This window comes from Tyto alba, unplaced genomic scaffold (genome assembly GCF_018691265.1).
Source record: "Tyto alba isolate M040663 unplaced genomic scaffold, T.alba_DEE_v4.0 Super-Scaffold_3, whole genome shotgun sequence".
Classification (NCBI taxonomy): domain Eukaryota; kingdom Metazoa; phylum Chordata; class Aves; order Strigiformes; family Tytonidae; genus Tyto; species Tyto alba.
The window spans coordinates 1,323,205-1,346,927 of record NW_024881304.1 but is presented as its reverse complement, the minus strand read 5'-3'; the positions used below and the strand labels follow the sequence as shown (position 1 = coordinate 1,346,927).

At 41.4% G+C, this 23,723-nt stretch overlaps 1 protein-coding gene across 5 annotated transcripts in view; it reads left to right on the top strand.

Annotated features, from left to right (window-relative positions):
• The window catches only part of MAPKAPK3 (MAPK activated protein kinase 3), a 139,984-nt gene extending 118,407 nt beyond the window's left edge, over positions 1-21,577 (top strand). For 3 of the 5 annotated variants that reach the window (XM_032984102.2, XM_032984103.2, XM_032984104.2), the window contains 9 exons: positions 2,175-2,314; positions 3,157-3,221; positions 5,437-5,516; positions 7,314-7,440; positions 8,938-9,013; positions 9,193-9,317; positions 11,375-11,460; positions 14,186-14,266; positions 15,775-17,567. In XM_032984102.2, coding sequence (XP_032839993.1) covers positions 2,175-2,314; positions 3,157-3,221; positions 5,437-5,516; positions 7,314-7,440; positions 8,938-9,013; positions 9,193-9,317; positions 11,375-11,460; positions 14,186-14,266; positions 15,775-15,933 — 939 coding nt within the window. In that variant the 3' untranslated portion in view covers positions 15,934-17,567. Of the gene's footprint in view, positions 1-2,174; positions 2,315-3,156; positions 3,222-5,436; positions 5,517-7,313; positions 7,441-8,937; positions 9,014-9,192; positions 9,318-11,374; positions 11,461-14,185; positions 14,267-15,774; positions 17,568-18,431; positions 18,807-21,211 lie in introns of those variants that run through there. The other 2 variants (XR_006165947.1, XR_006165946.1) reach the window with 2 other exon arrangements.
• The last annotated feature ends 2,146 nt before the right edge of the window (positions 21,578-23,723 follow it).

The window sequence follows — 23,723 nt, the reverse complement described above, 5'->3', positions numbered from 1 at the left end:
ATTAATCCAGTAATATCCAAGCAGTAAACCCTTTAATGGTTTTCTAAATGGTCTGGTTAGTCCTGAGGGTGTTTAGGCTTTATTGTTGCACATGTAATTTAATGAACTTTTAAAAAGACCCTAGGCAACAGCCCAAACTCAGAAGGCCAGAGGGGAAAATGCTGATAGACAGTTCTACTGAGCTAGAACACAGCGGCTGTGAGGGAAAAGCTGCTGAATGGTCTGATGCCTGAAAGAAGTAAAGCAACGGCACTTGGACTCACTAATGGGCTTTTTGTCCAATTTGGAGCCATCTCTTTCTTTAGGAAGTTATTTGTGTTGGAAATCAGGCCACAGCCAGGCTGGAGCAGGAAGGAAGAGGCGGATAGTTAGTGATCTCAAAAGGGTGTGCTCTGGGTGCAGAATGACAGCTGTGGAAGAAGTAGGTTGGCTGCGAGGGCATTGAACTCTGCAAGAAAACTTCTTCAGCTCCTTGTGCTGCTGCAAATGTGGTGTCATCCTGGAGCCTTTGGAGCGGAGCTGAGGGAGCCTGGAGGGTGATCACGGTGCTGAGGCTCCCTGCCAGGTCAGCTAAGGAGCCAGCAGCCCTCCTGAGGCCACTTGTCACCTCCTGCAACCTTTCTGTGCTTCACAAAAATAAAACAATGTGCATTCAGCAGAGGAATACTTGTCACCTTTTTCCTGTTCCTAGCCTGGAAAAGCCTCTTACCTTCTGTCCAATGGTTCCTAAGTGCTTCCTCAGTATTTCATAAGGTGTTGCAGGCCTTTCCTGCCATGTTACTGTGTCTGCTTTGCTGAAAGGGATGTTGAAGCAGCAAAGAAATATAAGATTTTATTTTATGATGCAAATAGTCTGTATTGGAGTCAGTAAAGAAACCAGAATTTGCAACTTGCTTCCCGTGACCTTTAAATCACGCGTTTCCCTATATCGAGAGGTATCTATGACACCATTTGTGCCTTAGCTTGGCAATTAGATGGGAAAGCAATCTCATTTTTCTGAGCTGATTCATAGGTCCCTAATGACAGGTTACATGTTAATACTTGTTTTCAGCAATTATCATGCAGTTGTGTTTTGACTGGGACCTGATAGCAAACATGAGTGAGAAGAGCTTCAGGCCAAGGCCTAATAGCACAGCAATGATACTTTTTGTTTGCCTGTTTGAAAACAGTTTCTCCACAATTGTTGTAGTTCCTTTTCTAAAGTGAATAGATCAGAGGTGATTGTTCTTTGCTTGTTTTTTATTCTGTTTCAGTGTGTTTAACAATGCTTTTATATAGCATCAGTGTTGTTGCTGCTCCATCATTACAATGATTATTACTATAGGGCATAAAGTATCAAACTCAGATCACAGTCATATTGTGTAGGAACTGTATAAATGTGCAATAAAGAGACAGTCTCTGTCACAAAGTGTTAGTGGTGTCTAGAGAGATGAGGCAGAGAAGAAAAGGCATGATTCAGCAATGTGCCCCTGTTGCACAAAAGCTCAGTTGCAGTCTCTGATACAGAGCAGTTCTTCAAATGGGAAGGGACATGTTTCTTATGTTTGAGGAAAGATGAGCTTTTACCTCCTTTCTATAGATTAGTGCCTTTAAAATAAACTGAACTTGCATGTGACGGAGAAAGTAGTTGAAGCATCTAGATAGTCAAAGGTCCCTTTCTGACCCTGATGGGGTCAGAAATGTGTGTAGTATTTAAGAAGCACATTCAGAATTGGTGTGAAAGTCCTCATTGTTTTAAATCTCACTGAACTTTAAGGATTTGCACTGCACCTGGAAGTCTCTTCTCCAAGCAGCTGGGGGACAGTTGGGAGAGTTATTGTCCGTAGTAAAGGGAGTCTCCTCTGTTTGCAAGTACTGCAAACAAGTAGGGAAAAAATTGCTGTTCCCCATCCAGAGCTGGCTGAGATAGGTCTGTCTCCATCTCAGATTCAAAATCTCTCCTCACTGCCACTCAAGGTCCTTCCAGTTCCAAGGGACCGGTTGTTTCTGTTCCTCAATCTAGGAAGTTGGACAGCCCAGAGATGGTAAAGGTCTTGTGGTGGATTGGCATCCTTTGGCTGGAGAAAGTGCTGAGAGTAACCTTTGCCACTGTCTTTGAGCTCAAATGCATGTAGGTGGCACTTTAAAGCAGCATGATGCTGGCTCACTGACATTGCTCTCCTTTTTCTTTACAGCTCCTGTATGACAACCCAAAAGCCCGTCAGGAAGTAGAGCATCACTGGCGAGCCTCAGGGTGTCCCTACATTGTTCATGTCCTGGATGTTTATGAGAATATACATCATGGAAAGAGATGCCTCCTCATTGTCATGGAATGGTATGGACCAGCAGCAGCCCCCACCAAGCATTGCTCTTTGTTCGGATGGAGGGAGTGGGAGAGTGTGCTGGCTTAGTTGAGAGTTGGGTGAGCTTTCTCAGCAGCACCATTTCGGTTTGCGCAGCAAACCTTTTGTTGTCTTTATAGACCTGGTAGGGAAATGTATGGCTGCTCCAGCCATCTTGTATGATGGAAGAATGAGGAACCTTACCCAGAAAATACATTTCCTGTGTATTCCATGGCAATTGTCCTCATTAAAGCACTGACTAATTAATACAATCTTGAAAGATATGTCTCTACAAATATGATGCACTTTGATTGTAATTGGCTTCCAACTTCAGATGTAAATCCAGTGATCTGACATGATCCTTTTTGTTACTATTTTGACTCGAACTTTTCCTATTCTCTCCTTGATTTGTAATACCACAGTTACTGTCTTCTTCACTGGGGATAAATTAATAATCCTTTTCACTGTCTTTGCTTCACATTTTTCTTTGTCTCCAACCCTTACATAAAACAGTATTACTGTCAGCCTCCCAGTGCCCCCACAGCTGACTTCCCAGCTATATGTCTCATGTTCCTTGTGATAGGGTACATTAAACTGAAAGCATCAAAACTCCTTGGTCTTATTTTGTTTTCTATTTATTCCATATCAGAATGGCTTTGTGCATTGATTCAAATGAGTGTGATGTTTAGGAAGCATTGGCATAGGAGGCAGTTTGTAAACTCTTCTAATCTGTTCCTACCATGATTCTGTTCAATTACATGGATGCACAGTCAGGTGTTAATTTGATCTCTTCTGCTCATGTAAGGTGGGGTTTATTTTGTGTTCTTTGTTTCAGCATGGAGGGAGGAGAGCTGTTTAGCAGGATCCAGGAAAGAGGAGATCAAGCTTTCACTGAGAGAGGTGAAAAATCACAAATTTAATTTTAAAGTTTGTTAAAGATTGCTTCTCCCTTTCTCTGTCCCCTTGCTTAGTTTCCTTACAGGAATTTTTCTTTCATTTTTGTTTGTAATTTGTAATTTTTTTTTTCTATGCGACTGTATTAAACAGCTATTTTGAAAAGTTCCTGAAAATCAGGAATTACCAGGTTGGCCAAGTTTATTCACAGTGTGGAAGGTTTAGAGGAAATTTCTTCATACAAATCTGCTCAGCTTCATTTCTGAACCACCACAGCCTCTGTTATTCTAGTCCCTGGTCTCCTGCCAGACCACCTCTAACATGATCAGCGCAGCTCCTACTGTGATTTCTCTTCTGGCTGTCCCTCAAGCAGCATCACTCACTGTGAACAGCTATACTGTTAGGTGATGAATACAATGAGCAAATCACATTTGATGAAACATCTCTTATTCAAGGGGTTTTGAGTACTACTTGAGAGGAAGTGTTATTAGCCACACTGTAAACAAGCCTGCTCATCTGTAATAGGGACTATGTGCAAGTTTAAAGGCCTGTTACAAGTCAGTGACAGAGCTTGCAGTAGATAGTCTTGCCTTTTTTCTTGTCTTTACTATTTCTTATTTGCAGAGTACCACAGGTGTGATTGACTGGTTCTCCTTGCTCATTCACAACAGACAAGAGCTTGTTTCTACTCTGGAGTAAAAATGTTAGTGTTTGTAACTAGCATCATGACAAAACTATTAAAAGAAGAAAAATTTACACCTGGGCTTGTAAATCACTGTGACTGTTTTGCAAGTCTGGTATAGAGGCCAGGCTTTTTCTGATCCTGTGTTTCCTAGCCTGGGATGAATCCTTTAAGTGGTATGAGACTTGTGTAGGGAAAACAAGTGCTTATTTTCAGGAACTTTATTTGTTCTTCTCTAAAATACTAGATTCCAGGGGGGAAACTGGTTCTGTGATCATTAGTGACTCTGCTCTGCTAAAAACATGATTTTTCTATATTAAATACCATTGTATAACATTCTAAATACTTACTCAGAAGTCATCTGGGAGTGTTAAGCAAAAAAAAAAACCAACCACCTACATTCTTTCCTGAGATAAATGAGCCCTGTTGCACTGGATTCCCCAGGTTCACTGGCTGTTTATGTATCAAACACAACTTCTCATTAGGAGCCAGGGTTTCTGGCCTGGTCCAGGAAGGAGGAGGGTTGTTCAAGGTTTTCCCCGAAGAAGGTGAGTGTTTCTGCCTTCTGACTGTTCTTGCCCGAGATTGTGTAATTTCAGTCTCAAAGTGTGTGGAAAAAGGATTCCAGGTTACAGTACAAGAATTTCTACCTTCTCTTTCACTATGGCAGCTGAGGTTTTTACCTGCGCGGAAAACAGAGGATCCAGTTGAAGTTGCTAATTCTGTTTCCCTGTCAATGGAGATCATATAATGCTCACTCAGTACATATAATGTACTGTATAATACAATGGAGATAATGTAATGCTCACTTAGTACAATGGGAATGTCTCTCCTCCCTGCTCTGAAACCTCTCCCTACATAGCTGAACTCTTCCAGACTTCGAGTACTGCTGTTACATGGCAGCTCACCAACCACTAGAATTTCCCACTGGGGTCATGTTAAATTTTAGAAACATACTATTTCAAAGGTGGCAGTTTGGGCTTTGCAGAACAGAACTGTTGATTTTGTTTCTCCTGAAGAAGAACTTCTAAAGACAATGAGGAATGAAGATGTGACCTATCCTACAATTACTGTATTGTTATGTTGCTCTATTTTTAGAAAATCTGTTAGATCCTCCTATTACTCCTGAACTAGAAGCTGAAAGTTAAACTTCTGTTTCGGACAGCCAAGGACATGTCCTGGACAGTCGGGGATATGTCTTGGTTGGGGCTCCTTTCTCCACAGTCTTGATGTTGCTCTGCTCTTGCTGCTTTTCTGGTGAGCAAATTAAAGCACAAATTTACAAGCTCCTAAAAAGCAGGAGTCTCAACCATTCAGTTGCAGTGCCTGCTCAGGAGGAGGGCTGAGCAGCCGGGGAACTGGGGGGTATGGTTGTCTGCAAAACCAAAACACAGCTGTTAGGGCTAATTTTAGGTTTTCTAGTCTTGATGCTAGCCCTGTATTCCAGCAAGCTGTTTGTAAGTAATAAGCATTCCCAAGCATGTCCCTGAGTTACAGTGGGAATGTTAATGTGACCTTTCTCTAAAATTGTATTTATAGAGGCCTCTGAAATAATGAGAGACATCGGAACAGCCATCCAGTATCTGCATTCAATGAACATTGCCCATAGAGACGTCAAGGTGAGGCCTGAAGGGGTACGGGCAGGGAGAAAAGAGCGTAAGGCAGAAAAGGTGCTGTGGGCAGTGATAGTTTAAGTAGAACTAGGAGTACAATCAGATGGTCAAAGTGTTCCTATTCCTCTGCCAGTCTGAGAAGGGATCTGTTCACAGCTAGTTTGCAACTAGTCAAAGGGCGGGACATTCATGTTTCTAATGCATTCCAGCTGTATACAACTGCAGAAGAATCTGGTGATAGTCAGATGGTTAATTAAAGAAGTACTACCAACTTGCAGTGCAGTTAATTAACAAAAAAATAACACTGCCTGAAGTGAACTTCTACTAGATGCTGTACCTCTATGTACAGTCTTTGCCGGTTATTAGTTGTTTTCAGGATCATACCTGTCAACCTCCCCACACCCCCCTGAAAAAATAAACATCAAAGCAAGAAAAAAAAAAAAAACAAAAAACACTAAAACCCCCTTCAGAACCAGGAGAAACTGCATATATAGGAGGAATAATATAAATTCCATGCATCCAATGCACTTTAATAGTATATGTAAATATTTGGGAAAATGGGAAGATCTCAGTTACTGCCATATGGAACAGTGAGCTTTAATAGCGAAAGTTTGTACCCAGATCTTGTTGTAGGGGTTTGACAGGGTTTGTAGTATTAGTATTGTATTTTGTTTTCATTCTGTAAAGTGCACAGCACAGGCAAAGACAAGCTAGCTGCACCAAGGCATTTCTAGCGCAGTGATACGGCAGTGTGATGGAATGTGCTGGAGAGCAGGTCCCAAGATGATAGACTGAGGCATCTGATGGATTCCACAGTTCTGAGTTGGTGAATTTTCCACGGATGCTGCTGTGTGTTCTGCTGGAGGTAAAACTGCCATTTCTTGGTGTCACTGAGGGATGTGTTTGAGGGTGCTTTAGGTATGAACTGGAGGTTGTCTTAACAATTCAGAGACTGAAAATGTGTTGACTTTTGTGAAGCTATGTGCCATTGCCTATCACCAGCACGGAAACTGAAGCACTTAGCCCCAAACACCCCCTACGCACACTCAGTGAACTAACATAGAAATGGTTCAAATTGCTTAATAGATCTTAAATCCTGTTTTCTTTCAAGAACTTCCTTCTTCTGGTTATCCCTAAATACTGGCATGAGAGAGGGTATAGCTTCCTTATGGCTGAGAAACTGGAAAACAAGTTCAAGCAATTGCAGGTTCTGGAGATGTGCTGTTGTCCCTGTTCTTGTGCACAAGGGCTTGTACTTCCCTCTGTGCCACTTCTGGTTTTGGAGGGCCTTTATGGAGTGTGGAGCAAGAGTGGCATTAACTCGGGTTTCAGGAGACAGAGGAGGGGTGGAGCAGGAAGGGGACTGTGTCTGTATCAGGTAATTCTGATAGAGTTATGTCAGCTGCTTGTAGAGAGTTTTATGACTTGTCTTCCACCTCAGCTATGTGATTGCAGTACAGAAAGCTGTCAGATCAACTGGTCTTGATCAGACAGAACAATCCTTGTAAATGCAGTGAACTAGGGAGAGGTTCAAGAAGCCAGATTTGACGCCCATTGGACCTGGTGAGAGTCTTGTGATTTGCTCTCCTAAGTACCATGTTGAGAAGGATGTTGATCCTTAGTCTGAGCTAAAATGCTACATCTTGGGAGGGAACTTTCTGCACGGTATGGTGGGAATGTGAGAGAAGTAAGAAGACCTGGATGCTGGTGGTGATCCAGGCAAGCAGAAATAGTTTGACCTTTCGGCACATTAGAGACACCTCTTCACTGTCCAGTTTATCCTTTCTCTTGGTGACCTTTCAGCCTGAAAACTTGCTTTACACATCTAAAGAGAAGGATGCTGTACTCAAACTCACAGACTTCGGCTTTGCCAAAGAAACCACTGTACAAAATGCACTGCAGACCCCCTGTTATACTCCTTATTATGTGGGTGAGTTATCCAAGATGCATTTCTTTTGTGTTTCAGTCGGTTGTCCCTCTCCTTTCTAGTGGGCCTGTGGACTGTAGGAATGGATGGGAAATCTTCTGTTGTGGATGTAATGCAGAGAGGTGGCCTGCAGAATGTAAACTGAGATCCAACCCAATCCTAGTCTGTTTCCAGTGCAGTTCAGTGCTCCTGCTTTCTTCCTTGGTTGAAGAGGAAACAGCCTTAACGAGGGATGCAAATGAGGATCAAGGAGAGAGAACATGTTGCTTCTGATTACACTTAAAGTAATCCTGATGTTTCCTCTGAATGATGCAATAAAAGCCATAATTTGAACTCAGCTTCATGATTATTTGGGTGTTTCCCTGTAAAACTTCCCCTAGCTTAACTAATGCAGTAAAAGAGAACAGGGAGAGTATTGCCTCATCTGTAAAGCTTCTTAAAGCTGGCAAATGGAGGAATTAGTAATAAAGGACCAGTGTGACTTAATCACATCTGAATTTTTGCCTGCATTGTGTCTAAAGGCAGAGGACTGTGTAATGAATGCCACAGTAGACTGTCCTGTATGTGATCATTTTAGAGTACGTCCATTTTGGCCTTTGAGTTAATAGTCATTCACCATATGGTATTGACTGAGGCAGTCCACGCTTGGAATTTCTTTGGAGGAAAAAGGGCTTAATTTTTTGGAAGAATTAATTCTCTTCTATGATGTAAGTGTTTATAGTTTTTTGTCTTGAAAGATACTGTTACTCATTGTTAGCATATAATTACAATAGCACTTTTTTTCTGATGCTTTCTTCTGTATTTTTGTAAGCTGGGATTAGTGATAAAATGTTAAGGAATTTATGCATATATGTTTTTATGCCTTTATATTTGTATATAGACAAGCTGACGTTTCCCTTCTCAACACCTTTTTATAAAGCAGCATGATTGCTCATATGTTTAGAGAATTATTTTCCTTACAAAATCAAGCTCCCTGTCAGTTCACCTACCCTAGGGGGAAAAAAAAAATCATCCCCTCTAAATGTATCTCTCTATAGTTTTGTTACTCAGTGAAAAAATTTAATGCTTTGGAGGCCAAAGAAAAACACAATGCTCTGTAGTTGCTGAAGCTAAACACACTCCACCTAGATACTGTTCAAAATTTTATCACAGCTCAAATAGGTCCTTTCTGTTCTGATTTCTGGAACATATGCTCCTGCCTCTTTCAGTGCAGTGTCTCCCTGTACACATTTAGCTATAGCTCCTTCTGCTTTTCTGTAATCTTAGTACTCTCTTGAGCAGAGAGACACTAAGGTGAAGAGTAGGGCATTTTGCCAGTTCTGTTCCTCCTTTTTAAAGCTACATTAGATGTGTTTAGGAACTTGTCAACTGAAAACACTACCCAGTTCCTGCAGGGAGTTGCATTTTCTTAATGCCTCTGATACTTGTTGTTGAAGTGTATTATGGGGACGAAAGGAAATATCTGGTACTCTGTTAATTTCCGGTTTTAATCTTCTTCAGCCCCAGAAGTCCTTGGTCCTGAGAAGTATGACAAATCTTGTGACATGTGGTCATTGGGTGTCATTACCTATATTCTGTAAGTATTTGGAAAGAGACTTGATGAACAGAAAGAGGACACATCTTGTTAAATCTGCACTTACAAGTAATTAGTCACTAGGATCATGCAACCTGCGGAATAATATAAGCTTGTATGGGACTTTCTAAGAGATGAAAGGACTTTCCTAGTTATAAAAGTTCTTCTGTCCGTTCTTACAGCCTGTGTGGGTTCCCTCCATTCTACTCAAACACTGGTCAAGCCATTTCTCCAGGGATGAAGAGAAGAATTCGGATGGGGCAGTATGGGTTTCCCAATCCAGAGTGGGCCGAAGTATCAGAGGAAGGTAACAATGCTCACTGCTACTGATGCGTATGTGCGTGGTGTTGGGCAGTGGTGGAGTGCATACAAGAGACTATTTCTAAAAACCTGTCTTAGTTTTTGTTTCTCATTCTTTCAGAATTTAAACTAATGTTTTGTAAGGTGATACAGAGAACAACTGGGAACTCAGATACTAGCCAACAACCTAAGTATTACAGAAAGTAAATGACTGCTGAAAACTTTCTTTCAAATTCCAGCTAGTGCTAGTGAATGACGAGATTAAACCCTTTGGAAACAAAAGTCTTTAATCCTGACAAAGGAGACTGCCAGGACAGCTGCAATGCAAGCCTAGTTGGAAGAAAGGCAAACTGTCTTAAGAACTCATTCAGTCTTTGTCCTCCTTGGTGATACAGCCAGCAAGGATGGCAAGTTTTCATGCTAGCTTTTTGTGATGTGGGAACTTGCTAGCCACCACTTAAATCAAGGTCAACAATTTATTTAGTATAAGTCATTGACCAAAAGCTGCTGCTATTCTGCTGTGACCTGGATGGGCTCAAACCAGTGTCCTGAAAGTGCATGCTTTTGATTCCCTCTTACTCTGACAGTCTCATAAGCTGGAAGTCTTCACCTGCCCATCATATTAGAGAGAAAGGTCAGCAACTTCTGGGCACATCTTTTTTTCTAGCAAGCCCTTTAAATTGCTGTTGCTAACATCCTGTTATTGTCTGCCGTTCAGCAATAACAAATTACCATTGGATAATATTGTGATCTGTGGCATTTTAACCCCTCATTGGATTTTATGGCTGCATGTGCAGCATAGACTACCAAACGTTAATAAGGAAGATGTTTTACTTTTGGGTTTCTGGCTTAATATTTTGCCTGCCTTGGGTCTTGTTCATATTACAGCAATTATTAAAATGCTAGGGGAGCTTGGTGAGAGATTATCCATTCGGAAAATTTGTAGGGTTTCTGTATGCTTGTCTGAATGAGGATAAGTGCCCTCTGTCTTTGAACCTATTAAGATCTGCTAGTTTCTGTGTATTCTTCTAGGATGATCAGGCACCTTCAGCAGTCTGCTTCTTTTTGCTCTCATTTGTACTGTTCTTGTCACCATTTTTTTTATCTAAGCATTCTGTTATTGCATCATCTATGGAGGCTTCCTCTGAATTCCCCTCCAGCTTCCTGCAATCATCTTAACAGGCTCTGTCTGTGGTCCCCTCCTTTTGTTTCCTTGTACATTTTAGGCTTCAGGTAATTTCTCTTGTAAAACTCCTTTGCAGCCTCTCGACAATCTAAAGTCTCAACTTATACCTCTGGCAGCTTCTTGCAAGCATTTAGTCATCTTGCATTCAGTGTTTCTAAAAGAGAGCTCTTACTCAGAATTTTTTTCTAGGTTCCCCCCAAGGATGTTATGTGTAAGGCTTTCTAAATAATGTCCCTTGCATTCAGTGTTTCCGGTCTGTCCACCCACATTAATGAAACTCTTGTCTGGACTCTCATCATCTCGTATCTCGGTTACTTCGTGCTCTTGCTTTGGCAGATACCTTGTTCACAGAAAGCTGCTGCAAAGCCTGTTTGTGCAATCCATTTCTTTGAGTTTGTCCTTTTAGTGGCCTCCCAGTTGTCAAAGAAAAGTTTAATGTCCTTTTTTTTTCCACAGCCTGCACTAGTTTTGTCATCTATCATTTCTCAAAGCATCAGCTTATGCATTCATTCAGCCCATAATGCCAAGCTTGTCGCCATCTTTCAGACAGGCAACTTAGCAGCTTTCTGTTCCTATGTTTCCCTTTTTCCCAAGTTCTTGCTCTCAAACAGTTGGTTTAGTGATGTAGACAGCATAGCTGGAATCCCAAATCCTTTGTCTTTCCTCCATACCTCTTGTTTTGGATGTTTTCATATTCTGCCTCCTTAAACATAGTAACCTACCACACTGTACGTGGCTTCTTAACATGTTAACAGCAATAGGTAGGTGTTTTGAGTTCTGCAAAATTATCTTTCTTCATTCAGCAGGTCTTTGTGTTCTCAAGGTTATTTGAGAACACAGTAGTAGACTACACATGGCATGTTGGTCCTGTTTTTCAGCCAAACAACTGATTCGCCATTTACTGAAGACTGACCCAACAGAGAGGATGACAGTTTCTCAATTTATGAATCATCCTTGGATTAATGTGAGTTTCATATCTCTTTTTACAAGATGAATTCTTATATGCAGAACTTACATGTAGCTCCACAAAGCACAGCAAGAGAAGGATGATGATTACTGTTAATAACTTAATTAGCCTACTGTGCCCTCTACAGAGGGTCATCTGCCTGTAGAAACACAGTTCTTCTTGGTGTTACCAGAGGACACAGAGAGAGACATTGACAATAGCGTCCTTGGAAGCAAAAACCGAATGTATCTATATCTTCTGTGAGCAGGCAGTCACTGTTGACTCTGCAGCATATGCATGTGTTACTCTCCTTAAAAATATAAAAATAAACTGTATGTACTTACTTCATCAATGCAGGATTTAGAGAGCTATTATTAGTGGTCTCAAGCACCACTGTGCATAGCTGTGTTAGTGCGAACACAGCCCTGTGCTTAGTGGGAATTCTCATCCTTGGCAGAGTTTAGAAATGCAGGGGGAGGAGCAAGGGTCTCGGCTTAGTGCCCTGTAAGAGATTGCCAGACAGCGTGGCACACAGAGCCATAATAAGTGGTCCCAGCTCAGGTTTCGTTCTATGACTTGGTTGAATTTACTTTTCCTTAAAATATACTTTTTGGGAAAAAAGAAAAAATACTCTAATAATACAATATTAATTATTTCAAACAAGAGACCAGAATCCCAGGAATTCCCAGACTGGGTTTCAGGACATCATCTCTGGTATGTAGGTGTCACTCAAAATAATACAATATACCTCTCACATTTGTGCCTAAAAGGACACCAGTTTTGTTCTCACTGCCCAAAGCATCATCAGCCAGGAGCAGAATCACTCGTACATTAGAATGCCTTTTTCTACCATAGTGTTTTCTCTGTCTATGCTGACCCTCAGAGGAAGGGGCAGAAACAGAGGCATGACTAATAGTCAGCATTTCTATAATGCCGGTTTGAAGATCGGAAAGCTCTTAGAATCATATAGAAATGCAGCTGTATAACATCCTGATGACGTAGATAGATGTCTTCATTTAGAGTTGTGAAAGCTGAGAAATTAAGGCTACAAAGACTCTGTAGAACTAGAACAGAACCTAGACAATGTTTCTAAGTCTTTTTTAACCAAATAAAAATGTAATCACTGTTCAGAATGAGTACCTCCAGCTTTAAGTGTTTGAAGACCCAAGAAGGAGGTGTTTCAGAAGTCAGCAGGCGATGAATTTCACAGAATGAGTGCCTAATAGCTAAGGAAGCTACCACCTACAGCAACACATGTTACTTGAAATACGCATATAACCAATTAATAAGGAGGAGACTAGAGACAAGGTATATAGACTCTGCTGCACCAAAGAGCTGTGCTAGAATACCGTTCCTGGAAGAATGCTCTGGGAGCTGCAGATTGGCATTTTTTTCTGCTGAACCTGTTGTTCCCATGAGGAAGAGGGAGGGAGAGAGAAGGACCAACATATTGAATGTCTGTGTTCTTACTTTTCCTAAATCCCTGAGTGAGAACATGGATGGGGAGATGCCTTGCACAAGCAGTGGAGGAGAGTGCCTGTCTCCTCTTTTTTTTTCCTTTTTTTTTTTTTTCCTGTTTGGTTTTGGGTTTTGGTTTGTTGTTTTTTTTTTTTTTTTTTTTTTTTATTAGTTGGATGGCAGAAGTATTATTGTGGTCTATGCAAAAATTGTCAGTTTAGGTGGAGCACATAATCCTCTAGGGTTTTTTAACAAGTAGCAGCTTACCTTGTAGCACCTTCAACACCTGCTCAGAGACACTGTTAAGGCCAGCCTGCTGGTTTTCCATTTCTCTCATCCCAGCTGTATTTGATAAAACCAGCTGGGGCCCTTTTCCAAGGGATGCAGGAGTCATGATTTCTGCTTCCACTTCTGTAACTACTGCAGTGCTGCTTGCTAGCTCGGTAGAGTATAAGCACTGCTTCCAATGTAATGCTTCTTTTACAGTGACATGGACAGGGATCTCCTTAGACTTTGCTGACATGCAGCTGCATCTGGTGTAGGACACCACAGCAGCAGACAGCAGGTTTGGGTAGAAAGCATAAGGAATATAGAATATCCAAACGAAATAATTGGGTTATGGACTGGCAAGAAATACCGTGAATCTCGCTGAATTTAGCTAGGGAACTGTGCTTTGCGCTTTAGAAATTGTGCCTTATTCTAATTTAAAGTATCTACTGATCTTTCATGACAGGTGAGCATAGATCTCAGTTTTATGTGGAAGAGCGTCTCAGGTGATGCACTGTCTTCTGAACTGTGCCTTGCTCTGAATAATGATATAATTTCCTCTTTTGGGCACACTTACAATCTGATGAACTAGTAATCTCAGTTAATGTATACGTACAAGAAAATCTCTCCTACAACAAATCCTAGAAGATAAAGGTCAAATTATCCACTTTAAAACATTGACTAATGAATATTGAAATGACAGTTAAAATCTAAAATGTACATAAAAATTTATCCAACACAATGTTACTGGTTGGACTGGAAGGGAGCAGAGTGAAAGAAACTCGGCACTGATTTCTCTCTCCTTTTTTTGTTCTTTAAATATACCCTTGTGTAGGGACCGTTGTCCTTTTCTACCTTACACATGGATTAGTTTGTGCAGTGTTTGAAAGCATGACTAGTGAGGGCCACCAAAGGACATTAGATAAAGTTTTATGCCCTCCATACACATAGAAGAGCAAGCAGTCACTTCCCAAATGTGATTTTGCAGAACACTTCTGGTATTTTTCCCTTTTCTCAGAGATCAATGGCAGTGCCACCAACTCCTCTTCATACTGCACGGGTCCTGCAAGAGGATAAAGACCACTGGGATGAAGTTAAAGTGAGTCAATCATAGTTCAGATTTCTTGAAGTCAAGTCTGGTAAGGGATTAGATGGCCTGGCTTCTCTGCATATGCTTATTTCCTTGGGGATTATGGCTATTTTGAATACAACCATGTTAACAAGGAAAGCATAAACCGTCTTGGTTAGAACAATAGTCTATATGATAACTGTTAAAAAGGAAAAAGAGAATGCTTTCTGAGCTTCATCTGACAGCCTTACAGCTGTGCCAAATATCGGCAAAGAAGATATTTATGATCAAAGTTATTAATGGTGCTGACTGCTGCGCCACTGTATGTAACCACAGAGAAGGGACAATGTTGAGGGAATTTGAAGTTCATTATAGTGAAATGAAGAATATGATGAAAATGCAAGGGGACAGGGTGGGAGGGTTGAGCTTGCGTTCTGTTTTTATATTCTGTTCATATATTGTAAACCAACATGAAATAACCTTAGCCTTGTCTTGTTATGACATTGGAGGCTGTCTGTCTTTCTGTCTTTCCCTCAGCCTAACCAGGTGCCTCACCTACTGTTTGTACTGATGACAGTTGAATGCTTCCTGCAAAGTAAAGCCATAGGGCAGACTAAAAGTTGTTTGCAAGCCTTAACTCTTTCCTGCTGGCCTTTATCAGGTTGGCATGCTTTTACAATTAATTCTGAATTTTCTGCACTTACAGTGCTTGGCATTTTGATAACTGCAACATTCCCGCGTGTTTTTTACTGATTACTGATTTCATTTAAATTACTGATATATAGTCTCGGCTGCTGAGCTATGTAACAGTAAAATTTCATAGGACCTAGGCAACATTTGCCTCACAAGTCAAAGAGATCAGACAGATATTTTCACTTAGCCTTTTTCATTTCCATGTTTCTGGGAACTTTTTATGCTTGTGCTTTGTATAGGTCCCAGAGGTATTCCCCTGGGCCACTGACATTCCCATAACATTTCATCCTTTTTCCTTTCCTGAATTAAATACCTAGACATTCATTTACTTAAGCGGATTTTTGTTCACAACCTTATTAAAAAATTTAAAATTTGCCTGCATTTAAACATTAATTCAGACTAAGGAAGCATGTGAATTTGAAGCACGTACTTTTAAACAACTTTGTGTGGACTCTTTATTCTAGTTCCTGCTAACCTAGTTTGGTAACCGAGCGAGGAAAGCAGTCTTCTGAGTCTGGTGTAAGAAGCCCAGGCTCAGTAGCTGCTGAAGGCCCAGAGACAGCCAGTAAAAAATGTTGGGCATAGGGACATATTGGAATTTAGGACAGCAGAGCGTGGTCCTGCGTGCTCACATATGAAACACTGTGTGAATAGTTCCTCCTGAATGAGTCTGTCAGTAGAACGAAGCCTTTAGTCATAGTCCAGTGCAGCAGAAAGGGCTCAGCTATTTCTGGCCATAGTGTAACAGCAGGTTCCTTTTTGTACATTCATCTCCTGGCAGTCGTGTGGGATGGATGTGTGCTCTCTGCCTTAGGGCTTTCAGTAAATTGCTTCCTTGGTTTCAGGAGGAGATGACCAGCGCTTTGGCTACCATGAGGGTGGACTATGATCAGGTGAAAATCAAAGACTTGAAAACGTCCAACAACCGCCTCCTGAACAAACGCCGTAAGAAGCAGAAGCAGGCAGGCACCTCTTCTGCAGCCCCAGGGTGCAATAACCAATGAGAAGAGAAGCCAAGGACCTGTGGGTGGAGGGTAAAAGTTAAAAGGATCAATTTAAAATCAGTACGATCAACTCAGTTCGTACCACAAAGGCAATGAGACTGTAAAGAAGCTATTCTGCAAAGAGGGAGCAGTGTGAAAGATTACATTTTTATAACTTGAATCAGGGCTTTGCTTTTAAAGGCTAACGTATATGACATGATTCTGTTGCATATTGCTAGGGAAGGTACAGTAATACCAGAAATGTTACAGGGTTTTGTTTTGGCTTTAACTGTATCAGACAAGAGGAGAGAACATGAGGCAGTCTTGGCATACTAATGCACTGAGGCTTTTGAAGCCATCTATAAGAGTAACTTCTGGTACCATTTAAACTTGGGAATAGAAGAAGTGCCAAGTGTTTTGCTAGGAGTGTTTTAGTAGTTCAAACATGAGTACTGAGAAAAAATGTCACTGCTCTTTATACAAGAAGCAAAGGTGCAGTTCTACTACGGATGCATTTGGACAGCATTTCATGTTAGAATTGATAATAATTAGTACTTCCAAACTTACCTCCTGTAGTTATAGGTAAATCACCTAAACAATAAAGTTATTCCTGGTACAGGAAAAAGCATCCACACATTTCCATCTTCATAAAGACTTCATGTAGTCTCATGTGAAGATTTGAGTCTGTCATGGATTCTCATTCAATAACATGTAAGTTTTCTAAACTGTAACCCTTGTGTCATGTCTATGCCACTGTCAGATCCCTCTCTTGTCACGTTTTGAATTTAAATGGTAATTTCTGTGAAGAGTTTTAATAAGGATTTAGCTATTTGAAATTATCCTGCAGAGAATATTGCTGTTCCTCTTGGTTCCACAACCTCTAGAGCACTGCAACTGGACGTGCAGTTGTAGACAAGAGACTGCTCTAGAAGAGAGGCTTCTTAAATTCATGAAGAAGTGGCAAATGCATGTTCTCTGAATGGACCCAGGTGTCTGCCAGCATCCCTTCTGGTAATTATCTCCAGATTCTGTACCTAAGATGTCCTGATCATAGCAAATTTTAGGGTGCTGGGGTTGGTTTGTTTCCTGGGGTCAGGGAGGGGGAGGATGCTACCTTATTTGCAATGTTTTGTCAGTGTTTCTGGATCCAAAGATTTTCACCACTTAAGGGAGATTACATATAAGTATATCCACCCATTTTTTTTCTATTCTAATTCTTGTTTCATGGGATCCTAGCCTTGGTTTGCTAATTTGTTTTACTTTGTGATCAAACTATTTCCTCTCACTGTATTTTGGGTTGGTTTTTTTTTTTTTTGAATTGAGGTGAAGCAAATAGTTTAGGATGAAAATTATGTGCTTCCAATGATACAGGCAAAAACTACTTTGTGGTAGGCACACAGAGTACTGGTGTGTTAATAGGCTTGGAAGAATGTTAAAAGGCAAAAAGGAAAACAAGGCTCCAGAGAGGATCTGAATTATCAAACCCCAGACTGCCACAGAGATTGTGATACCTCCAACAAAGATCAGCCTGAGGCTTTGAACCTTCTCTAGGGAGCCCTGTTCCCATCTTCAGAGTGTTGGACGAGACCTCCATTCTTCTTTGTGAACTGGTCCTAGGGTTTTATAAACTGATTTTAATAAATTGTGTTACGACATTCCTTCCTCCTGTCATCCCTGGTGTTGTTGAGGTGTTGCAGAGTTTGTATTGCTTTGCGAGGTACATCTGCGTTGAAGGTGATTGGAAGAGGGGGAAGGAAAGTGTTGAATGCTGTCCACATTCAAAGGCTACCCGACTTTGAGCATTTTTTAAGATTATAAAGGTTTGGTTTTACATATCAGTCTCTGCGAAGATGTCCTTTGAAGTTATTTGATGTTTACCTAGGTGTCTCTATGATTATAGCATGTCCTGTATATATTTAATTTACCATATTACTCCTATGAATTATGCAGATATTCACTACCTGTAAATGATAATACAATGAATGAAGAACTGTGACGTGTTCAGAGTGTAACGTTTGGGATTAGAGCCAGATCCAAGTTTTATCCAAATTTTCTGAGGGTGCTACGTATGTCATTCCTACCTTTCCATCTCCATGCCCCATCGTGGTGATGCATCATCCCAGTTATTAGGGCAGCCTGTGTATGATGTGGTGATGTCCTGGCTGCCTCGGGGAGAGCGGTACTGAAGCTGTTGCAACCCGTGTTTTTGCTTCTGTCTTGCCCAAGGCTTGAGCAGGAGCTCTCAGTTTCCAGCTGGTGCCTTCTTGCTTGTCAGTCTAGTCTGGAGCTTGAAGACCTGTGTCTGTTCCTGAGCAGCTTCCCATGGGGAGCAGTAAAACACATCTGGGCCTGATTCCTTCCTGGGGGCGGGTTCCAGGCTTTACCGTGCTGCAGTTCAGAAGCTGGAGTGATGGAGCGCTGCACTTGGGCACAGCTCCTTCAGCTTTCAGTCCCTGTAGCGCAGCACAATGCTACCTCATTGAACTTTGAACTAACAGTTCTTGCATTCTACTCTGCAGTGACAACATCCAGGAATACTGTAAAGCCTGGGGGGAACCTGAGGAAGGCCTCGGATTGGCAGACATGGAAGTGTATGCAAGTATTGTCCAGAAGTGTTTGTGCTTGTTTTACAGAAGAAAGGAGGCGGCTCCTCGGGAGCTGGGAAGCAGCTGACGTGCAGCGTTTGGCCCCTCAAACTGCTGTCCTGCATGTAAGGCAGTGGGAGCGGGGCACGAGCACCCTGCTCTTGTTTTAACCCTGACTGAGTCAACCCGAGCTGTCAGGGTCTGCCAGGGCCCGGCTCTGGGGGCTGTGCTGCTTGTCACCCCTCGCTGGGGGTGCAGGAGTTCCCCCCCATGGTGTTTGTGTGCATGTGTAGACGTACAGACCTTGAGAGAGACCTGTGTCTGTCTGTCTGTCTGTGCCTATCTGCGTGTGTCTGTGTCTCTGTGTGCCTGTGTCTGTGTGTGTCTTTGTGTCTGCCTCTGCGTGTCTGTCTCTGTGTGTGTCACTGTGTGTCTGTCTGTCCGTCTGTGGCTGTCTATCTGGGTGTGCCTGTGACTGTCTGTGTCTGTCTGTGTGTGCGTGACTGTGCCTGTGCCTGCCTGTCTGTCTTTCTGTCTGTGTTTGTCTGTGCCCCGCCAGCTCCAGGACATCCCCTGCTGCCCACACCACCCCGCAGCACCCCCGGGCTCCCGCCCCGCAGCACCAGGGGCACTGGCCCTTCCCCAGAGCTCCCGCCGTTCCGGTAGCTGGCACCAACTAAAGGTAAATCCCGCGGGCTCCCGGGTGCGTGTCCCGCCCGGGCTCTGGCTGGAGCCTGCAGGGAGCACTGCCCCTTGCCTGTGATGAGATTGATGCGTACGTTTTGCAGATGATCTTTCTTTCCTGGCTGCTAGCTCTGTTATATGAAGGGCCTGCCTTCTAGCTGCATTCACACACATAAAGAGCTCTGGTGTGCTAGTGGTGGTATTTGGGTCTTGCCTCTTCCCCCAGCCATATAGTATAATAGTCTCTTTAGAACCTGCTGCTTAGGATCCAAATTTATAGCCTGTTTTCAGAAAGGATCGGCTATTATAGAACTGATTATGTATTTGCATATTCATCAGCCATATAGAGGAGGTAAAGAGCTGGGAAGGGAAAGAAGAAATGAATGGTCAATAGACAAGGCTTCAAGGAGAACACAGATTAAAAGGTCTATTTATTTTTTACAGCAGAAGCTAAAAAAGGACTGTGCACAATTCCCCACCCCCATTCTTTTTCACAGCCATTGCTTATGGGCCGCTGCCTCCCCTTGTATTCCTCTGCACTGTACTCCTCTCATACAGACACATTCTTGCGTGCTCATTCACAAGTGCACTTTCTCTGATTCACACACAAGTGTGTACACAAGCACATGCAAAATTCCCTCCCTCGCTTTTCCGTTTCTTGTACTACACGCTTTCTTACCTCTCTGACTACATGTGCCATATGATGACCTTTTTTTGACATGGTACAATTAAAAACTAGCATTAACGGTAGGCTCTTGGCCTACTTCTGTGTTTTTCTATTTGTCAAAGCCCAGCATGCAGTCCTGGGATTGCTTTTCTCTCTTAACACTTCACTGCCTAGAGTCTAGAGCACCAATTACGTAACTGCTTCTGACTTGTCTGACATGGGGGATAATGAGAATGCTACATACTCAGTTTGATCTAATTTCCCATCCTCTTTTCAATTCAGACTTTATTTGGCCCATGTTTAGACAAAGGTGCTTTTGAGAAAAGGAAGGTTTAGTGAAGAGGAGAGAAGCTTTTAATTACTTGCACATAGTCATATGTACTGTTTTAAACCTGTGTTAAAGGTAGGGAAGAGGTGTTCTTCTGTGTCCAGCTGCTACCATATCTTTGCGTGCTTAGCCTAAGGATGAAGCCAGCCATGGGAGCCAGCTCAGCTGTACTTAATGGGGGGCAAACTTGTCCTTGAGGATGCACCCCATTTGATTCACCAATGCCCTTTCACACTAACAAACCACAGGGACAAAAGGAGTGAAGGCAAGCAGGGAATTAATTTACATGTGGGAGAACTCCTTTCTTCCAAGAGTACGTGTTTTAGAGAGTTTTTTGTGGAAATACCAGAATTCCCTTTTTCTGAGGTTCCAGTATTTCCCCTCTTCACCTGGCTGTTCTCAGTAGTGGAGCTGGCATAGTTAATGAACATAGTTAATTCTTTTTTAAAGAGCCTAAACAGCATGAAGACAAGGAAGCAAACTTGGAAGACAGAAAACATACTCGAAACCTCAAAGAAAAAAAATGTTAAAAATTCTTTCAAGCTAACAAACAAGTTTACTTCAGGTACATACTTAAACGCATTCCACATCTGGAAAATTGAGGTTAGAGCAATCCTAGGTAATAACATTTGCTAAAGAAACATTTCTCTGAAATCTTTACACAGGGCAAGAAAATGCTTTTTGAGTATTAAGTACAGCTTTAAAATAAGATTTTTTTTTTTATGTGTGTGTGGTTAGAAGAATTTAATGGGGCAAAGGGAGTAGAAATGAGGGATGATATGTCATGTTGAAGAATAAGATGAGAAATGTCTGCTGTTGTATTCTACTCCAACTTATTTTTTTACTGCAAGTGCTACCTCTGCACAGACACAGCAAGATAGATTCAACTTTTTATTAGTCTTTTTTACCACTGGAGAAGGAGGACGTTCCGGCACTCTAGGGAAATACAGATTATAACCCTGTGAATGTAGATGAACATCTATATTGGTAAATCTGTAAATGATGCCTAGCATTAAATTTTCTCAAAATTTACAGCCTCATGAATCTACCAGGTGCCAAGATCTCATAGGTCTGCTCAAACTGCATAAAGGCACAGAGGCATCATTGTCAGTGGGCTTCCCCATACTATTTGAGACCGCAAAAAGAAGCAATTGCTGAAATGTACTGCAGTGTTTTTAGCTTCCAGGAGCCAAAGGAGAAGAAATGCAGCTTTCAAATAGCTGGAGGTGACATGGTCAGGCTCTCTTTTGTCTGAGGCGGGGCGGTTCTTGAAGATGGTATACAGGTATCTTGACCTTGTTTCAGTTCAGCTTCCAGATCTGCTAATAAACATGCTTTAGCTATGTGGGGCTCCGAGCCCAAGTCACTAGTAAAGTCTCTGCTTCTTTGACAGCATGCTGGGTTTTTTCCACTGTTAGCCACTGAAATGTATGTATTTGGTCTTTGGTTGCAAACCATGTAGCATTCTTGGTCCTGCGGCTGCAGCGAAGCTGAATAATTCAAAAAAGGAGGAGTTGCATCATTTTCTTCCACGTTAAGCTTCTAAATTTACTTCTGTTGAATTTTACTGCTTTCAAGTTAATTAGTGGTATTGCTAGTGTAACAACTGTTTCTTACTGCGCCTTCTGTATTTGTTAACAGAGAGCATACATGCTTCTTTTGGGGAGTGTGTCTTTTTGTCTTTTTGTCTTAAGGGCTTTATTCCAGTTTTGAAATTAAATGGCATAGTTATTTTGCCTAATATTGTTCTCCCAAAACTTCCAGGATAATTCATTTGGGAAACATGGAAGATGTTCTCGAGATTTTTTTATTGCGTAGCTACTGAAACACCTGCTAAAGCTGAGCTTTTTAAAAAAACTGAAAATTATTTAAATGTGAAAACGAGTGGGTTGATCTGGAAAAGAAACTTCTCAAAAGACTAAAATTAGAATGGAATGTGTTAGAAGAGAAATACTGCTGGGGGAGGAGGACTTAGGTTTTTTAAAATAAAAATGCTACCGCTTGAGTAATGATCAAGGAAATTCTGGTTAGGATATTAGCTGCTGCTCCAACCCAGAGAAGTTCCTGAATTCAGAAATAATTATGTTTCCCTAAAGATAGATATACAATACAGGCTCCATTTTTTTTTTTTTTCTAAAGTAGTCTAAAGCAAGGCTCAGCTTGACGTTTATAAATGAGACATTTGAGTAAATGCTGTTAGCATACCAAATAAATGGCCCTTTTTTTAGAGCAATTAATAATCGAACAAATACATGCTTTGCAGATTAAGTTCTGCTCTCCCAAAGTTCCCTGAGCGAGCTCCTTTTATGCTTGCAGAAACCTTGTCAAGGTGAGGTTAACTTTCTTTTTGCTTTCAGACATTCTGTATTTCTATCTTGCACTTTATCACTGTGTGTTTGACCTATGTCTTGAGTAAAAATCTAATTAGTTGTTTTAAGGCTAACATTTCATGATGCAATGTTTTGTCTTTTTTGGCTCAATTACAGTTGTACCACCTCTTCTTTTATTTCTGAACTTGTTGTGGTGTAAAGTATTGGAACATTTTCAAGGAATCCCACTACCTGGCAGGAAACAAGAAACTACATTATATGTAAAATGGTAAGGAGGAAAGTTCCAAGCAATGGGTAATAGTAGGAAAAATACCCCTCTGAGGGTAGTAGAAGACCTCTGCAAAAAAAATGAACCCAGCTAGAGCTCTACTTTTTCTTCCGGTTTGGGAATGGGCTGTGGGTATACTCTACAATATTTATGAGTGCCTCCTTTAGAGGTAACCCAAAAGGATGCTGGTCTTCTTCAGGGTCATAGAAGTCCCCTGCTTGATGGTGTGGGCACCTGCTCTGCTGTGCTTGCCTCACTGAGTCTTCTCCCAGAGGTTGATGTGCTTCCTCCGTCATCATTTCTCACACCCAACGTGCTGTGGTGAATGGGGGGTTGTAAGTAGAGCCATTGGCTTTTTCAGCTCCTGCACAGGATGTTTTAACCTTTGCTTTTTCTCAGCTTTATACAGAATAAACATGTTTAAATTTCTTAGGAAATTTTGTTACTTTGAAATCCTATTTCCCATGGGATGTAAGTTTTTTCTCCAGTCAGCTCTGTAAAGCACCGTGTTAGTGTCCTGGATCATAGAACTGTTATTCCAAAATCTCTCAGTGCTGGTGGTACATTATCTCACTGAGAAGTGTCCACTTGGAACAGAAATATGTTTATTTCCTCCTCCTAGCTTTTAAGTCTTTGTGCAGAATACTTCATTTAACTACAAAGAGTAAAACGAGGTGGTCTGGTTATCTTCCTTTTAAATCCTTTGATTTTCTTCTTAATCTTGTTAGTTTGATGTATTTTACACTGCTTGGAAGTCATGAATACTTCCTTTAGGGAGACTTGACTGCAGTATTTCAGTTTCTTCCCTAAACATTAAAAAAAAAAAAAATCCTATAGAAGCTTTTTGCTATAGGATATTTTAAATCTGAGGAGTAGGAAGGAATTGAATTTCCTGATTTAAAGTGACTCAGCTAGGTCTGCCTCCTTGTTTCGTAATAGATTCTCTGCA